The sequence below is a fragment of the Panthera onca genome, chromosome B4 (genome assembly GCF_046562875.1).
Source record: "Panthera onca isolate mPanOnc1 chromosome B4, mPanOnc1 haplotype 2, whole genome shotgun sequence".
Classification (NCBI taxonomy): Eukaryota; Metazoa; Chordata; class Mammalia; order Carnivora; family Felidae; genus Panthera; species Panthera onca.
Window position 1 is genome coordinate 131,679,850 of NC_138345.1, and position 16,801 is coordinate 131,696,650.

The window sequence follows — 16,801 nt, forward strand, 5'->3', positions numbered from 1 at the left end:
TGGGTGTCAAGCCTGCTTGAGATTCTGTCGCTCTCCTCTGCCCCCTTCTACCCCCCCCACCCACCCCCTATGCGTGTAAAACAAAAAACCAAAAAGTTTCCTCTGAACCTGATAACCTCCTCAAACTACCGTATTTCATCTTCTATTTGTTGGTTAATAACACTGCCTCCGTTCCTTACTGTTTATTCACAACAAGCTTCCATCATCTTACTTTACTGCAAATGCTCTCTTGGATTCCTAATGTCAAACCTCAGTGATCTTTCTCAGCTTCCACCTTCTCTCTCTTTCTTTGTGGAACAGTACTGACAACGCTTTTCTTCTTGAAATTTTTCTTTGGCTAAGCCTCTACAACTGGATTTTCTCCTACTTCCTCTGTCTGTATGACATCTTCTTTTTAGTCCCTCTTCCTAAGCTGAGGCACACCCCAAAGTTATGTTCTACCTCTTCTCGGGTAGAATTCAACATGTCCATGGATGTCTTCCTGTTCCTCACATTTAACACAGTAAAATGAAACACACCATTTGCCTGAAACATGATCTTCCCAATTCTACTTTTGGCATGATTATCCTCCCAGCATCTAGACAAAAAAACCGGACAGTAGTGTTTCAAACCTCTCCTTCCTCTGTCTACCAAACAGAGTCATCAAATCCTATCAATTTTCCTCCCTAATATTTTTGTCCCCCACTTTTTTAAAGAATCTTATTTTTAAGTAATCTCTACCCCCAACATGGGGCTCAAACCTACAACCTCAAGATCAAGAGTGGCACGCTCTACCTATTGAGCCAGTCACGCACCCTTGTCCTTTTCTTTTTATTCCTACTGCTTCCAGCCTAGCTCAAGCTCTCATTACTTGCCTGCAATATCGCAAAAGTATCCAATTTACACCCCTCACCTGGTTTTAAAGCCCTTCATATCTAAAACCCAAATCACCTTTCCAGCCTTAATTCTGAAACACATTTCAATTAAATTACAATTCTTTCTGTCACCCTACCAGGTTCTGCCCTTTTCTCTTCTGTGCTTTTTTGTTCTCTTCTTCCCTTTCCCTTTATTTTGAACCATGACTTTGAGAGAGTCAACAATCTTCTTCCTAACTATTAGGTACAATCTTTGGAGAAATAAGAGGATAAAAAACGAATAAAATATAATTTTCTCCCATGTATTCATTTTGTGAATTTTACACCAAACTCATCTGGAGAACTGAAACCTTTTGAAATAAAAAGTGACTTGAAAACTCTACCAACTGTTTTCCCTGTGGCTTTTCTCATTATTGCTGGTTTAGGAGATGATTGTACAAATGACATATTTCAAACAGACTTTCTTTTATAGCAACATTACTACATCATACTAATTATGCTAGCAACTTGTTTAAATAAAAAGGTTACAAAGTGTTTTCTGTATCAATGAAGATAATCTTTCCTCCTGAGTAGCCACCTGCTCCTGGAAGTTGAGCTGTCACTAGGAAGCAATTAAAAAATTAAATAATATTAATAGGATTGAATAACCTTTGTACAAGTGAATATATAAATTAACATAGGATTTGCATTGGTTGCAACTCTGTAGTCAATCTGGCAAAGAATCATGATCCTTTAGTTTCTAAAAGCATGTTATATTCTTGTATTACTAACCAATGGTAAAATCATAAATATTCCACCAGCATGGTAGCAGTTCAACAAAGAATATCAGTATCTCTCACAATGGGAGATATTCATGAAAGTTAGTTCTCTTCTAGAGAACAGAATTTAAATATTACTTTCTTCCTATAAGAAACAATCACAAATATAATTTATGCTATATAAGTTATTTAAGTAACCTTTCAATTAATGCGTGTCAAATTTTAAAATGCATTGACTCTCTAGGTAGTAGTAGTCGACACTAAGGAATTTCTTTATATTAGGTTCAAGTATTATTTCATTTATTTTTCAAAACAACCCTAAATTTGGCATTATCATTACTCCTATTTTACTGATGGGAAAATAAGACAGGTGAAGCCACTTGCCCAAGGTCACACAGTTAGCAGTGGTAGAGCCAAGACCGGAGCCAGGTATTTTGATTCCAGAATCCCATTCTTAACTGCTTAGCCATGCTTCTTCCACTCAGGTCAAAGAAATGCAGAGTAGTGTCTTTGTACAGAAGGAGATAGTTTGTTTATTTGTTTTAGTAACATTTATTTTTAAGTCTTAGCTAAGGCCAACCTTACTCCATGGAAAGTTAGAGATTCTAGGTCTCAGCTGATTTTGTGACATTTTTGTCAATAGAATACAGAAAAGATGAAATGGGAAAAATGGAGACAGTGAGGGCCTCTCTCCACCATCAACCCTCATATACCTATTCACTTCCTCCCTGGTTCCATTCAGGTGTTCAGAGTGCAGCACATATACCATTACCTCAAGCATCACGCAGTCAAAGACTGGCTCTGGTATTTGTGTAACGATGGGCAGTTTACTTAACCTTCTTGAGCTTTAGTTTCCTTGTAAATTTGTTCAGGTTACATGAGATCATATAAAGCACCAGGCACAAAATAAAATTAGTATGTGATAGCTACAATAATTATTGTTATTGTTGTTATACATCCTTACCACAGAGGGTATGAGAGAGCTGGGTTTTTCCAGTACGAAATTCTGTAAAATACAGAAAAAAACAAAAACCACATAGTTCATTTTTAGATGTTTTCATAAAGAATAAAATACAGCCTCCGAGTATGATTTTCTTTCCAATTATCAAAACTTACACATAAAGTACTAGTATGTCATGGGTGCATTCTACAATATGATTACCAGTAGTAAAAATAACTTCAAAAAACATTTATCTATTTTGAGTGGCGGGAAGAGAGAGAAGGAGAGAGAGAACCCCAAGCAGGCCCCATGCTCAGCACACAGAGCCTGACACAGGGCTGGATCTCACAACAGTGAGATCATGACCTGAGCATCAAGTATTGGATGCTTAACCAACTGAGCCACCCAGGCACCCCAGGAAAAATAACATTTTAAAGGTATTTGTTCACAGAACTGTCCTTTAGAAAAAAAAATTATTTAAACCAAGTTTTCCTTAGGATTGATTAATCATTGTGAGATAATAGAAAAAGAAATATATATATATATATTTTGGTCTCTGCCCTCTAGTTCTTAGCACAGAGTTCCTAAAACCCTTGTAATTTCCTAAGTGATAAGAACACTACAAGCATCTTTTGTTTCATTGAGGCCACTCTGGGTGGACTCCTGATGGCTTCTGATGGATGGATGGGGCTGGTCACCAGAAAGACCAAGCCATGATTAGAAGGTTGGAATTTTCAGCACTCTTCTCCTTCTCTAGAGAGGGGAGAAGGGCTGGAAATGGAGTTAATAATTGATCATGCCTGTGTGAGGAAGCCTCCTAAAAGTCCCAACAGGATGGGGTTCACAGAGCTACCGGGTTGGTGTACACATGGAGGTGCTGGAAGAGGGGCACGCCTGGAGAGGACATGGAAACTCCACACCTCTTCCCTCGTACCTTTTCCTACTCATCTCTTCCCTCTCGACGTTCATCCATATCCTTTAGCATATCTTTAATAAACTAGTAAATGTAAGTAAGTATTTTCCCGAGTTCTGTGAGCTGCTCTAACAAATTAATCAACCCCGGGGATGGGGGGGGGGGGGCGGAGGGGGCGGATGTTGGAATCTTGGATCTACAGCTGGTTGGTCAGAAGCAGGTAATAACCTGGGCTTGTGAATGGCATCTGAAGGCAGGGGACAGGTGGGGAGGGGATTCTTATGGGACTGAGCCCTTAGTAAACATATGGAATCTGATGCTATCTCTGGGTAGATAGTGTCAGAATTGAGTTGAATTCTTAGATACCCTGCAGGTATCCAAGAATTGCTTACTGTTGTGGGGGAAAACATCCATATATTTGGTGACCAGAAGTGTCAGAAGTCAAGTGTATTGTGTGAGCAGTAAAGGAGACTCACAGGAAAAAATACACAGTAGGAAAGAACTGGGTTTTCACTACATAGGGAAAAAAATACTGAGTTTTTTCATTTTAGTCATATAAATGAAAGTTTAAGACCCTACTACTAAGGAAGGAGAGCCTCGGGTCCTCCCACTGCACTGAGATCCTCTTAGGGAAAGCTGAAGTAGTCTCAGATTGGTGGCATGCCCTACCTCCCAACAAAAGCAAATCCTTTCTAGAGAAAAACTTCCCCATGCACCAGTTCAGGTCCAGTGAACTCCCATAGATCAAAATCAGGCAATAAGGTCACAAATATCAGTAAATACACAAGGGAGTGAGCCAGTAAGACTGACAGTCAACAGAAATAACAAAAACCAGATTTATTTCTCTACATCGACAGAAACATCAACAACAACAAAAAAACCGACTTTGTTCCCCTAAGGACTGCAGATACTGGAATTGCCAGACATAGTATACAAAATAGCTGTGCATGAATTGTTTTGAAGAAAAATAGAAGATATGATCAGGGAAGAGAAAATCTACTCTCTACGTTCATGGAACATGCATATCCTAGAAATAAAATTGATCCCAGTATTCAACTACCTTTTGAAGGAATGATAGAAAAAATGTCTACTCTTTTAGGGAAGTCAGAGAAAAAGAGGACAAACGCCAACCAGACCTTTCTGTTAACGTTGGAATTTGTTTCAATTGCTGCCCAGAATGATCCTGTAGTATAACTGAGACTTCACCATAAGTTTCAAAATAGATACAATTTACTAATTGTTATTTGTTTGATTATATATGTATGTATGTGTGTGTACTTCTTTTCATATAACAAAATACGAAGGTTTTACCGACCTCCAAAAGCTTCTGTGATTGCCATGCTTTCAATTCCACCTCCGAGCAACTTACTGGAAATAGAAAATATGCATTAGTAAAAGGAACAGAAATAGAAATATCAAGAAAGGAGAAAGCATATATGTCTCCTATCTATGTATCTATGTATCTATCTATCTATCTATCATCTAACATGAATGGGAATTCTTGGCAGAATAGATGACACTCTTCCTGTCTAGACCACAGGTTCTGCTGCATGTGGGCAGGGTGGATCAACAAAACAACATATAAGCGCTGCTGTTCTTGTTCTTACTTCTGGATACCAATAGGAAATGGGCTTTAAGTCTCATTTTTTTTTTAATGTTTATTTTATTTTTGAGAGAGTGAGAGAGAGAGAGAGAGAGCACGCACACAAGCAGGGGAGGGGCAGAGAGAGAGAGGGAGACAGGATCCAGGAGGCTCTTTGTTGACAGCAGAGTCCAGATCAAGAGCTTGAACTCATGAACCATGCGATCATGACCTGAGCCCAAGTCAGACTAAGCCCCTCAGGGGCCCCTTAAGTCTCATTCTTTACAACTGAATTGAAGCTTGAATAAATGGTCTTAGTTATTAACTGGGTTGTTCATATTGTGCTTGGGACTATTCAGTGTTTAAATATAAGGAGAAACGTATGTAAAATAGATATTAGGAGAATTCACTGACTGTCACCATGATTGGTTTATTTCACACAAACCACTCTATGAAGAACATGTCAGGATAGGAAATATTCAAAGGTGTTATAGGTAATGCTAGCAGTTAGAAGAATCATGGCCAGATTTTGGCAGCATACATTTATTTGGTAACCCAATGTTTCAGTGTATTTAATATTCTTTTTAAAAAAATTTTTTTTAACATTTATTTATTTTTGAGAGAGAGACAGAGCATGAGCAGGGGAAGGAACAGAGAGAGAAGGACACACAGAATCTGAAGCAGGCTCCAGGCTCTGAGCTGTCAGCACTGAGCCTGACATGGGGCTCAAACCCATGAACCATGAGATCATGACCTGAGCCGAATACTTAACCACTGAGCCACCCAGAAGCCCCTACTTAATATTCTTGATGTGAAAAGACCTAAGGTTAAGTCATGATGTCATTCATTCATTAAATGCAACAAATATTAATTGTGTTAACTGTACTAAGACCCAGAAGGAGCGCTTTAAAAAGCTTTGCTGTTTTAGGGTGCCTTGGTGGCTCAGTTGGTTGAGCGTCTGGCTTCAGCTCTGGTCATGATATCATGGTTTGTGAGTTCGAGCCCTCAGTCGGGCTCTGTGCTGATAGTTCAGAGCCTGGAGCCTGCTTCAGATTCTGTGTTTCCCTTTCTCTCAGCCCCTCCCCAACTTGTGCTCCATCTGTCTGTCTCTCTCTCTCAAAAATAAACATTTTAAAACTTTTTTAAAAACTTCGTTGTTTATACTAGCATGAATTTTGAGACATGATCACAGATTAGACAAAGCATTAATAGATATGGATAATACAATAGATTTCATATTTACATAGTTTAAGAGGGCAATTTAAGTGTAAACTGAGGCAATGTCAGAATTACCCACAAATTTAATGAGGACTATGTACTTTTTAATGAAAAAAAGAAAAATCTAGGTACCACCTGTATAACTTGAATCTAAAGGCCATGGGTTGAAAGACCATCCCATTTGGAGGGCTTGCACTTGAAGATCTATAAATCTACAAACTATTAAATTGAGGTTTACTTGTCCCTCCTCACCTTGAGAAAAATTCTAAAAGGCTGTGGCTCTAGAAAATCTAGGACAAAATTTCTGGTTGATATGCAATCTTAATCAGGCGAAAAAGTAACCCCAAAGTTTACCTGACAGGGTACCCCAAAGTACTTCGGATAGCATAACTGTTCACTGTGAAACTCAGGAAAATTTAGAATTAAGTATAGGAATACTGTTTTTAAAGCTAGATATTTAAAAATAGAGCCACAACTCACACCCACAGACGACCGTTTTTATATTAAATTTGGGAATAATCTACATATTTAGTATTTGAGAACTTTCATTTTTATTATTATTATTATTTTAAGTAGGCTTCATGTCCAGCATGGAGCCCAATGCAGGGCTTGAACTCAGGACCCTGAGATCAAGACCTGAGCAGAGATCAAGAGTTGGAAGCTTAACTAACTGAGCTACCCAGGTGCCCCTGTTTGAGAACTTTTAAAGTTTAAGAGAATTTGACCTTTTTATTAGAACAGATTAGCCTCTAATTGATGAAATGAGTTGATAACTAAATTTATGCAAAGTATCTGAACATTTAAAAGTGCTGAAGATTCATTATACTTATAAGTTTAATTTATTAGATTTAGAAAGACATTCAGGTAATTGGAAAATTTTAATAATTATACCAATAAGGTCCTTAAAGGAAATATATTAAAATCACAAATATAACCTAAAATGTTTAAGGAAATTTAGTTAACCATGTTACGAAAGCCCCCTTGGGGCGCCTGGGTGGCTCAGTCGGTTGAGCGTCCGACTTCAGCTCAGATCATGATCTCACACTCTGTGAGTTTGAGCCCCGCATCGGGCTCTGTACTGACAGCTCAGAGCCTGGAGCCCGCTTCAGATTCTGTGTCTCCCCCTCTCTCTGCCCCTCCCCTGCTCATGCTCTGTCTCTCTCTGTCTCAAAAATAAATAAAAACAGGGGCGCCTGGGTGGCTCAGTGGGTTGAGCGTCTGACTTCGGCTCGGGTCATGATCTCACAGTCTGTGAGTTCAAGCCCCACGTCGAGCTCTGTGCTGACAGCTCGGAGCCTGGAGCCTACTTCAGATTCTGTCTCTTTCTCTCTCTGACCCTCCCCACTTGTGCTCTCTCTCAAAAATAAATAAATGAAAAAAACTTTTTTTTTATAAATAAATAAATAAATAAAAACATTAAAAAAAATTAAAAAGAAAAGAAGCCCCCTTACAATTTGCTGGATCTGTAAGTGGACTTGCAGCTTAAGGAAAAATGCACAACATGTTAATAAGTCAAATATTAATTTTTAAAAACCTAGTTCCTGAGTAATCTTTTCTGTGCCTAAAACTCAATACTGAGGACACCGGAAAACTCACTATGACAATAATAGTTTCTTTAGCCCAATGTTGCCTAAATCAGGATGTGGTAGAGCAACTGGAGAATATCAAGTTATTATTTGAGTCAAGTTGTTTTGGTGACCGACCTGATTTTGACCAATTAACTTTGGGGTAGGAATTCCCAAAGACTCTTCCTTAGCTGTTACTTGAAAAAAAAGATTCTGTGATTTTTTTTAAATTTAGGGCAATGTTAAGTTAAAGAGGTGTTTTGTTTCACAGTAGGATTTCATACCCTTTAATAGGCTAGTGTGCACTGTGAATCTCCAAAAGAGTAATATATAGTATACTACACTTCACCAACTTATTTCATTCACTATTTGTTTATTCATTCAGTCATTTAATAAATATTCACTGAGAACCTAGTTCATGCTAGAGATGGTTTATTCACTTGGGGTAAAGAAGTGAACAAAAGACAGAAATTCTCTACTTTGTGGAGCTTACATTCTAGTGGGAGAACAGACAATAAATAGCAATAAATACTTATGTAAAATATGTGGTATGTCAGATATTATTAAATGGTATGGATAAAAATTAGATCCAGAAAGGAGATAAGAAGTACAGAAGATGAAGGCAGGGGGTTTAAATATTTAAATAAAGTGATTAGAGACCTCACTGAGAAGTGGACATTTTATCAAAGACCTGAAAGCAATGACAGCAAGCCATGTAGATACAGGAGGAAAAAGTGTCCCAGGCAAAGGAAATGGTAAGTATAAAGGCCCTGAGGCAGGAGAGTATCTGGCATGTTCTAGGAATAGCAGAGAAGTCAGTACAGTTCGTGCATAGCAAACTAAAAAAAGATTAAAAGATGAGATTAGATTAGAAGTTAGGGAGGATTTTGGCTTTTGAGGGCGTCACTGGAGTAGTTTTGGGCAGAGAAGTGTTATGATCTGACCTAACTTTTAAAGGGATCATTCTGGCTCCTGTGTGAAGAACAAACAGCAAGGTCTGAAAGAGAGAAGTTAGAAGTTATTATAATACTCAAGAGGAGATATTAACAGGTAGTTTGAGCCAGTACAGTAACAGTGGAGGAGGTGGTGAGAATTTTTATTTCCTCTTTTTTCCTGCGCGCGCACACACACACACACACACACACACACACACAAATATATAAACATTATTATGGAAAGTCTCAAACATAAAGTAGACAAAAACAGTATAATAGTGAGCCATCATGTACCTGTCACTTAGCTTCAACTATTATCAACTATGAACTCATGTCAATCTTTTTTCATATAAACCTTCAACCACTTCCCTCTCTTCTCATATTATTTTAAGTAGATACTAGGCAACATATCATTTCATCCTAAATATCTCAGTAGGTATCTCTAAAAGATGAATACTCTTATTCTTAACATAATCACAGTACCATTATTACCTAAAAGAGTAGTAATTCCTTAATATCAACTATATAGTAAGTTCAATTTTCCGTCTCATATATATCTTATTTTTTATAGTGTGCTTGAATCAGGAACCAAATAAAATCCACATATTGGGATTAGGTAAAAGGTGTTCTAAATCACTTTTAATCTCTGGGTCTTCTTCCTGACTGTTTTGATTCCTCGTGATTTACTTGTTGAAGAAACTGGGTAGTTTGTTGTTGAAGGTAGAGCATCAGGATCTGTTAATGAGGAAGAGTTAGGGCATGAAAGGAAAAAAACACAGCACCAAGGATGACACCAAGATTTTAGTTCTGAGGATCAGAAAAGAGACAGATCTGAGATGAGGGAGGCTTTCAGAGGTACAGATCTGGGGCAGGTATCAGAAGTTTGGATTTGGATCTGTGAAGTCTGAGTTGCCTAGTAGACATCCAATTAGTTGGATGCAATATTTGACTATGAAATCCTTTCTTCTTGGAGTATCTTGTGAGGCCAGGGTTTTGAGGAATATTTTGTGGAAATACTGCTTTTGTTCAAATCTTAGCCACTCATCTAATTTATGAATTAGTAATTCTGCCTAGTAAGGTAGGGAAAATAAAAAAACACATTCTAGTCAACTTGCATTAGGAAAATGATGACTACGTCTCAGGAATCATGAGATAGTAAGTAAAAGGGGAAGTTAAAACCGCTGATGCTAAAGAACAAAAACAACCCTGAATTATTTCTTCTAAAATATTCAGTCTAACAACTGATTTTTAAATAAAACCCAAAGTGAAATGGAATTGCCTTTATCAACAAAAAGAAAAGGAAATGAAAAGTTAAACTGATTTTCAAAATGGTTTTTAAATACAGGCTGATTCAGAAACTACTTATAATTTGGATCTGAATTTCTTGTAAGGAATTTAATCCTGCTTCTACAAATCGTTTGGAATTTGTTTGCTTCAGTAGCCTTTCAAAAGGAAAAAAAACTACTTCAAAAGAAAAAGCTATTTTGAACAAACTCAAGAAAAGAAATACTATATTCCGAAGATTGTGTCTAGTAGTTGTAAAAAATATGAGATACACACTCAAATTCCTGGCTCCCAGTGGTAATATGGAAAACCATCTTTCTCTTCTCACTATACTCAAAGGCAGTCAAGAATCCTGGTTCCTACAGAAAGACAAAAGGAAAGGTTCAAAAGGGTATACGCTGCCCAAAACTATTCACGTGATTATCAGAGTCATCGTTTGATACAAGCTACATACAGTTCATTTGTCTTTGAAGGCAGCACAAGAGCATAGTTAAGAAAACAGGCTCTGGGGTCACCTGGGTGGCTCAGTCAGTTGAGCATCTGACTCTTGATTTCAACTCAGGTCATGATTCCAGGGTTGTTGGATCAAGCCCCAAGTGGGCTCCTCACTGAGTGTGGAGCCTGCTTGAGATTTTCTCTCTCTCTCTCTCTCTCTCTCTCTCTCTCTCTCTCTCTCTCCCCCTCTGCCCCCTCTCCCCCACTTGTACTCTCTCTCTAAAATTAAAAATTAAAAAAAAAGAAAACAGACTCTGGAGCTACCCTATCTAGGTTCAAAATATGTCTTGGGAGCCTGGGTGGCTCGTCAGTTGGGCATCCTACTCTTGATTTCGGCTCAGGTATGATCTCACGGTTGTGAGATCAAGCCCTGCATCAGGCACTGAGCTCGGAGCTAGTTTGGGATTCTCTCTCTCCGTCTTTCTCTGCCCCTCCCCTGATCACCCTCTCTTTCTTTCTCTCTCTCTCTCAAAATAAGTAAAAATTTAAGAAAAATGAAATGTCTCTAACACTAGTTATATGATTTGGAGTAAACTACTTAATCTGGCTGTACTTTAACTTCCTCTTTTGGATCAAATGGGGATAAGGAAACTGTCTCTCTAATAGGGTAGCTGTAAAGTTTAAATGAAGTATATTTATGTCATAAAGCAGAATGGTATTTTACTAAATGATTCCATTGATTTCATTGAATGGCTTCATGCCCCCCCCCCCGCCCCCCCCCAGCTTGGCAAGTTTCAAGGAGCACAGAAATTCTAGTTTTCACTATTTAGGAGACATTATCTTTCACATGGTAGGAATACTACTTATCTGCTGAATTAATGAGCTATAGCTGATGCAGTAGAAGAACTAGTGAGACTAGGCCCTGATGTCCTCTAATGACATGGTCTAATGGATTTCCCTCTATGTTTTATACTATGACAGTGGTTCTCAAGTTTTGGAGAACTTAAAGGGGGGTGGGGTGGGTAAAAAAAGCCCAGGCCTATCCTATTTCAATGAATCTGGGCCTAGGTTTTCTTTATTAAGCCACTCCAGGTTATTCTGATACACACCAATATTTGGAACCACTGTACTATGAAATTAACTTCCTTCTCTCTCTCCTTGTACCTCTCAAATCTCTAAGAATAAACAGCTTTAGTTAAGAAAGGATGCAGACTCTAGGTACAGTAGTGATGCTTAAGAAGGAGAGGGGTTCTTTTCTTTGATAAGGGATTTAGTTTGCAAAGAAAAAAAGACTAATGCCTAGGGCCTATCAAGTGGCAGTTTCCCAAACTCTGGGTACTGCTTCAGGGCAGTTGTGGAATTGACCTGTGAGTATACTGCCTGAGTTTACTCAGAAGTTAGAACAACTGAGCTGGGTGCAGAGCAGTTTGGTTAAGTCCTCTCCAAGTTCAGGACCACACTGCCACCATCATCACTCTCATACCCCCACTGCCCCTGGGGAAAGAAACCAAATGGCTGTCAGTGAAGACAGCTTCTAGGACTTGCTGGGAATGAGACCCTCATATACACATGTAGACATGGAGAGCCTTGTTCTTTTGCAAAGAGACTTGGTAACTATCTTTCTACACATTCCTGTTTCCAGAGTTAGTGTCTCTGTCAGTCCCCAAAAGTTCTACACAAAAGGTTGTGTCAAAGGTATATGTTTTTGCTTGGAACCTCTTAGCTGCATGGGCCTTTCATGGTCTGTGAACCAGCTACAAGGTACAAGTTCAGCTTAGCTTTAGCTCATCTGCCTCACTGAGCATTTTTTTTTTCTTGGTCATATTTATCTCAACTGTACACAGGTAAACCCACACTGTTAATCTTTTTCTAACCCAACGCTCTCTTACCAACTGGCTTGTACCAGGAGAGTGCAATTTCTTTCGTGCTGAGTGTTTTGAAACAACCAAAGACATATTACTTGAGGAGACAAAGCAAAACCAAAGAGGGCTTAAAACAGAGAAACAGAAAGGGAGAAAAAATATAAAAAAGGAGAGCAAAAAAAGAAAGTTGTGGTAAAAATAACTGCCGTTATAGTACTGAAGTCTCTTAACCCTGTCTCAATCTGTCAGAAATTAATTGTTGTTGCTTTGAAACTGAAGTGATAAAAAGTTAACATGGGGAGTATAACAGATTGTGATTTACAGAAGTTTCTAGCATTGAATGAGAAAGGCTATAGAGTCTCACAGGGCCCTTCCTTTTTTTTTTTTTAAGTAGGTTTCATACCTGACCTGGGTCCCGGACTCACAACCCTGGGATGAAGACCTGAGCTAAGATCAAGACCTGAGCTGAGATCAAGAGTCGGCCATTTAAGCAACTGAGCCAGCCAGGCGCCCCTCACAGGGCCCTTCTAAGCTAAAACAACAAAGAATCGATTTTGCTTACAATAAGTTTGTTGGCTGCCTCTTTAATCTTGTCCACTTTTGCTTCTGAGAGCCCTTTGACATTGCATAGTGCCCTTCTTGTTGTCATCTGTATCCCTTTGATGGTGCAGATTCCTACCGACTTCAGTTTTTTAATGTCAGCCACATTCTGTAAATAAAAGAATGGATGCAGCAGATTGATAAAATGCCAGCTTGCAAGGCTCCCATACTATGTCATGTGCTTTTGTGTCCATCTCCTTCCACCACGATGCCAATTTTATACAAGCAGCCAGGTGGAACCCACCCACCATGTAGCCAAATGTTCTGGAAATATCTGAGTAGAACATACCCAGCACGCTGCCAAATGTTCTGGCTGTGCCCTGATTTCCCGAGAATGTTAGTGAGACCATGGCAATGTAACAAGGAATTCAGAAGAAAAGTCTGTTGGTAGAAAAGCTAGCAAATTTATCACACGTTCGCCCCCTCAGTTCAGCTCTTTCCTTCTAGAGAACTTCATTATGAATATGTTCTTTTTAAAATTAAAATTTTTTTCCCTCTACCCTTGGGGAATGCAAATAGCTACATCGCCAAAGGGCCAGGATTTTCTCTTGCTCCTATTTTCTCAATCCAACTGAAAGAGATTAAATGTGAGGGCTTCAAAAGAAAATGTCAGAGAAGTTTTACTATCAATGAACTGCTGTTGAAATTCATCTAGTTACTCCAAGTCTGGTTTCTGTCATCATCATTTGCTCCAATCACCTGCCACAGAACTGAATTTTTTGTTGATGAAAACAGGGGTAGATAGCTCTGAACACCTCCCGTTGGGCCAGGGGTTCTCAACTGGGGTCCATTTTGCCCCCTTGGGACACTTGACGATGTCTGGAGACATTTTTGGTTGTCACGACTAGAGGGGTGCTACTGGTATGTAGTGAGGGGTCAGGAGCCAGGGATGCTGCTGAACAGCCTATGATGCATAGGACAACCCCCCCAACTAAGAACTGCCCGGTCCCAAACGTCCAATAGGGACAAAGCTAAGAAACCCTGAATTGGAGGATTTCACACAGCATTGAAAAAAATACTTACAATCCCATGTTTTTGTAACAGGTCAATGTCTTGAAACAAAGATTCCTGAAGGAAATGCAACAGAAAAAAAAAAAAAAAGGAGCTTTGATTCTTCATATCCAGCTGTATCATATCTTTTATAGAGTTAATTCAGCATTATGAGTCACTCCAAAATGCCTCAAATTCCACTTCTCTAAACAGATCGAGGTGGGATCCATATGCTTTTTTCAAACACGGTGCTATAGATTTAGAAGGTGCACCAACATTGAAAGGGCTGGGAAGCCCAATATTTTTGTCCTGTCCTGTCCAGATTTTTAAGACCTTAACCCAAAGGCGTGGAACAACACTCAGCCTCTTTTAAAATATGTCTTCTCAGCTTTCTGCCCCGCCAGACCTTGAACTCCTTCCTCTGCTATTGGGTACCAGCATGCAAAGATTACCATTATGGCCATACCAGTTGTTAGGTTATTAAAATACTTTTCATGCTAGTTGCTAAGTAGCTAATCTTAGCATCCCTTGCCAAACAAGTTGTCACATATTTGTAATATTGCCTCTCCCTGGAACTATGCTTTCTTTCCACTCTCAGTTTCTAAAAATAATCGCTAACAGAGAAGGAACTTCATTTTTGTGGAATGACTGCACGTCTACACGGTTCAACATTCTAGCCATACCTCTTCATCCTGGAATCCTGGTTCTTCCAGCACAACTTGATCCTCCTTCATATTGAAAGGTGAGCAAGCAGAAAAAAGAATCAGTTCTGGGAAAAAAAAGAAATATTATTCAAGAAGCGGTCATAGATCAGACAGTACAAGAGCCTTTGCCCGGAGGCCTCCTTGACTTCATTTCAAAGTCGCCAGGGACCAGAAGAGCAATTAGGGAAACATTTGGTTTGGAATGACTGGGCTGGCCCATCTTTTCGCTGGGCACCTTGACTCTTTTCGCTGGGCCCCTGACATTACGTATGTGAGGGTGGGGGGACTTGGTTTCTTCTCTTTTTCCTCAAAACTGGTAACTTTTTCCGCATCTTTTGATTTCCTATAGCACAGATATCAGGACTGTCTGATAACGCCTTTTTGGTGCGTCTTGGGTTGCTAGTTAGTATTGCACATCGCGACTTAACCTTTCAGGTTTGTGCTCACAATGCTCTGGGAATGTTGACCTTATGTCGTCCTTCCTGAATCTTCCCTGGCTCCGAGAACTTAGTCTACCCTCGGTCAATACATTCTATTTTTCTCAGGGATGATGAACGCCTTCCCGCTTCCCAATTATGAACGGGATCTCTCGCAATAGATTGCTTTCATAAGACATTAGACACATTTTGCTTTATAGTATTTGCTAGCTTCGTAATTGTTTTTAAGATGTACAATTACGGCGGATACCCAATCTTAGGATACCAATAAGCAGCTACGTGGAGTCTCTAACGCTGTGGCGTTCGTTCCAAGATCTCAGGAATCTACAGGGCATGACTGTAGACTAAAGTGCAGCCCAAGCAATCCGTTTTCTTGGTCTATTGCATTTTCTGGCTTCACATCAGAGTCACGCGTGGGGTGCAGCAGAAGGGGAACAAACCACGAAGGGAGAGAGAGGTATGACGGCTGTCACCTAATACCTCTAAACAGCAAAATAGCTGAGGTAAAGAGGAGACCACGTAAAAGGAATCTTCTGGAACACTGTCCCGGGATAGGTAAATCATGTATATGACCACCACAAATTCCACACTGGCTGTGCTCATGGAAGGAGAAAAAAAAAAATCGTCCGTGTCTTCTCCCCCTTGATAAAACGAAAAGATAATTCTTTCTCGAGTGGCCACTGATGGGCTGAAGAGCCGGATCCTAAAGCAGGATTAGGGCCACACCCCCGCGCCGCCCGCGGGCATTTCCCCCACCTCCGGTTGCCTCCCAGGGCGGGGACGGGCCGCACAAAGTCCCGAGCCCGGGGCCCAGCGGCGACCGCCAAGCGCCACCAAAGAAATGGACCCTTGGTTTCCCCTCAGATTCTTCACGCGCTTACCCTTTTTTTTTTTTTTTGCCACAAACCCCTCTCGTACCCCACAGTCTCCCCGAGGTTTTCAAGGTGGAATCCCTTCCGCGCCCCCCGCCCGGGCTTTCGAATCCTCCGGGGTTCTGACTCGGAACCGAACGCGGAGAGCGGCAGCCCGCGCGTCGCTGACCGCGGGGTTTGGCGCCCGCCGACGAAAGTCCGGGCGCGTGCCCGGAGTGGGCGGACCCACGGTGGGGCGGGGCCGGGGTGGAGGCGGGGCGGAGTGCGAGGGGGTGTGTTCATGGTGGGCGGGTCCCCGGACGCGGCTGGGACTGAGGCGCGGGGGCAGAGAGCAAGGGGGTGGAGGGTCCGGCCCTCGGTGGGCGGGGTCCGGGGCGGGGCAGGTATGGGGGAGGAGGGGCTACCGAAGGAGCCTCTCGCGGGGGGTGGGGGCGGGGGCTCCCTAGGGTGAGGGAGGGCTCCTGAGGCGGGGAGAAATGTGCTGAGGAGAGGGGGCTCCCCGGAGCTGAGGGAAGTGCTGAAGTCAGGGAGAGGCCTCCAAAGTCGGGGCACGGAGGAGCCGCGTAGAGATTAGGGGGCACTGAGGCGGGCGCTGAGGTGAAGGCGGGCTGCTGTGAGAAAGAAGGGTTCTAAGGTGCGGGTTGTTCCGAGATGGAGAGAGGCCTCTGGGAAGGGGTCACGAGGTGGAAAACCAAGGCGGGGAGGGGGTGCTCGGCGGGGGCGGCTGACGCGCGGCGACGGGTGCCAGGCAAAATGCTTATCTTACTGGGGACCCGCGGTGAAGAGGTCGAACCTGGGGTCTTAGCCAATGTCCCCCGCATTCCTAAACTCTCTCTGTGACACTCTATCGTC

At 41.1% G+C, this 16,801-nt stretch overlaps 1 protein-coding gene across 1 annotated transcript in view; it reads right to left on the reverse strand.

Annotated features, from left to right (window-relative positions):
* DMC1 (DNA meiotic recombinase 1) overlaps positions 1–16,166 on the reverse strand; it is a 41,854-nt gene extending 25,688 nt beyond the window's left edge. Inside the window, exons 1-8 of the mRNA XM_060656326.2 lie at positions 15,996–16,166; positions 14,620–14,705; positions 13,970–14,014; positions 12,909–13,055; positions 10,326–10,408; positions 4,781–4,833; positions 2,577–2,618; positions 1,383–1,455 (exon numbers count right to left, since the gene is read on the reverse strand). Of these exons, the coding sequence (XP_060512309.1) occupies positions 1,383–1,455; positions 2,577–2,618; positions 4,781–4,833; positions 10,326–10,408; positions 12,909–13,055; positions 13,970–14,014; positions 14,620–14,670 (494 nt within the window). The 5' untranslated portion in view covers positions 14,671–14,705; positions 15,996–16,166. The remainder of the gene's footprint in view (positions 1–1,382; positions 1,456–2,576; positions 2,619–4,780; positions 4,834–10,325; positions 10,409–12,908; positions 13,056–13,969; positions 14,015–14,619; positions 14,706–15,995) is intronic.
* Between the last annotated feature and the right edge of the window lie 635 nt (positions 16,167–16,801).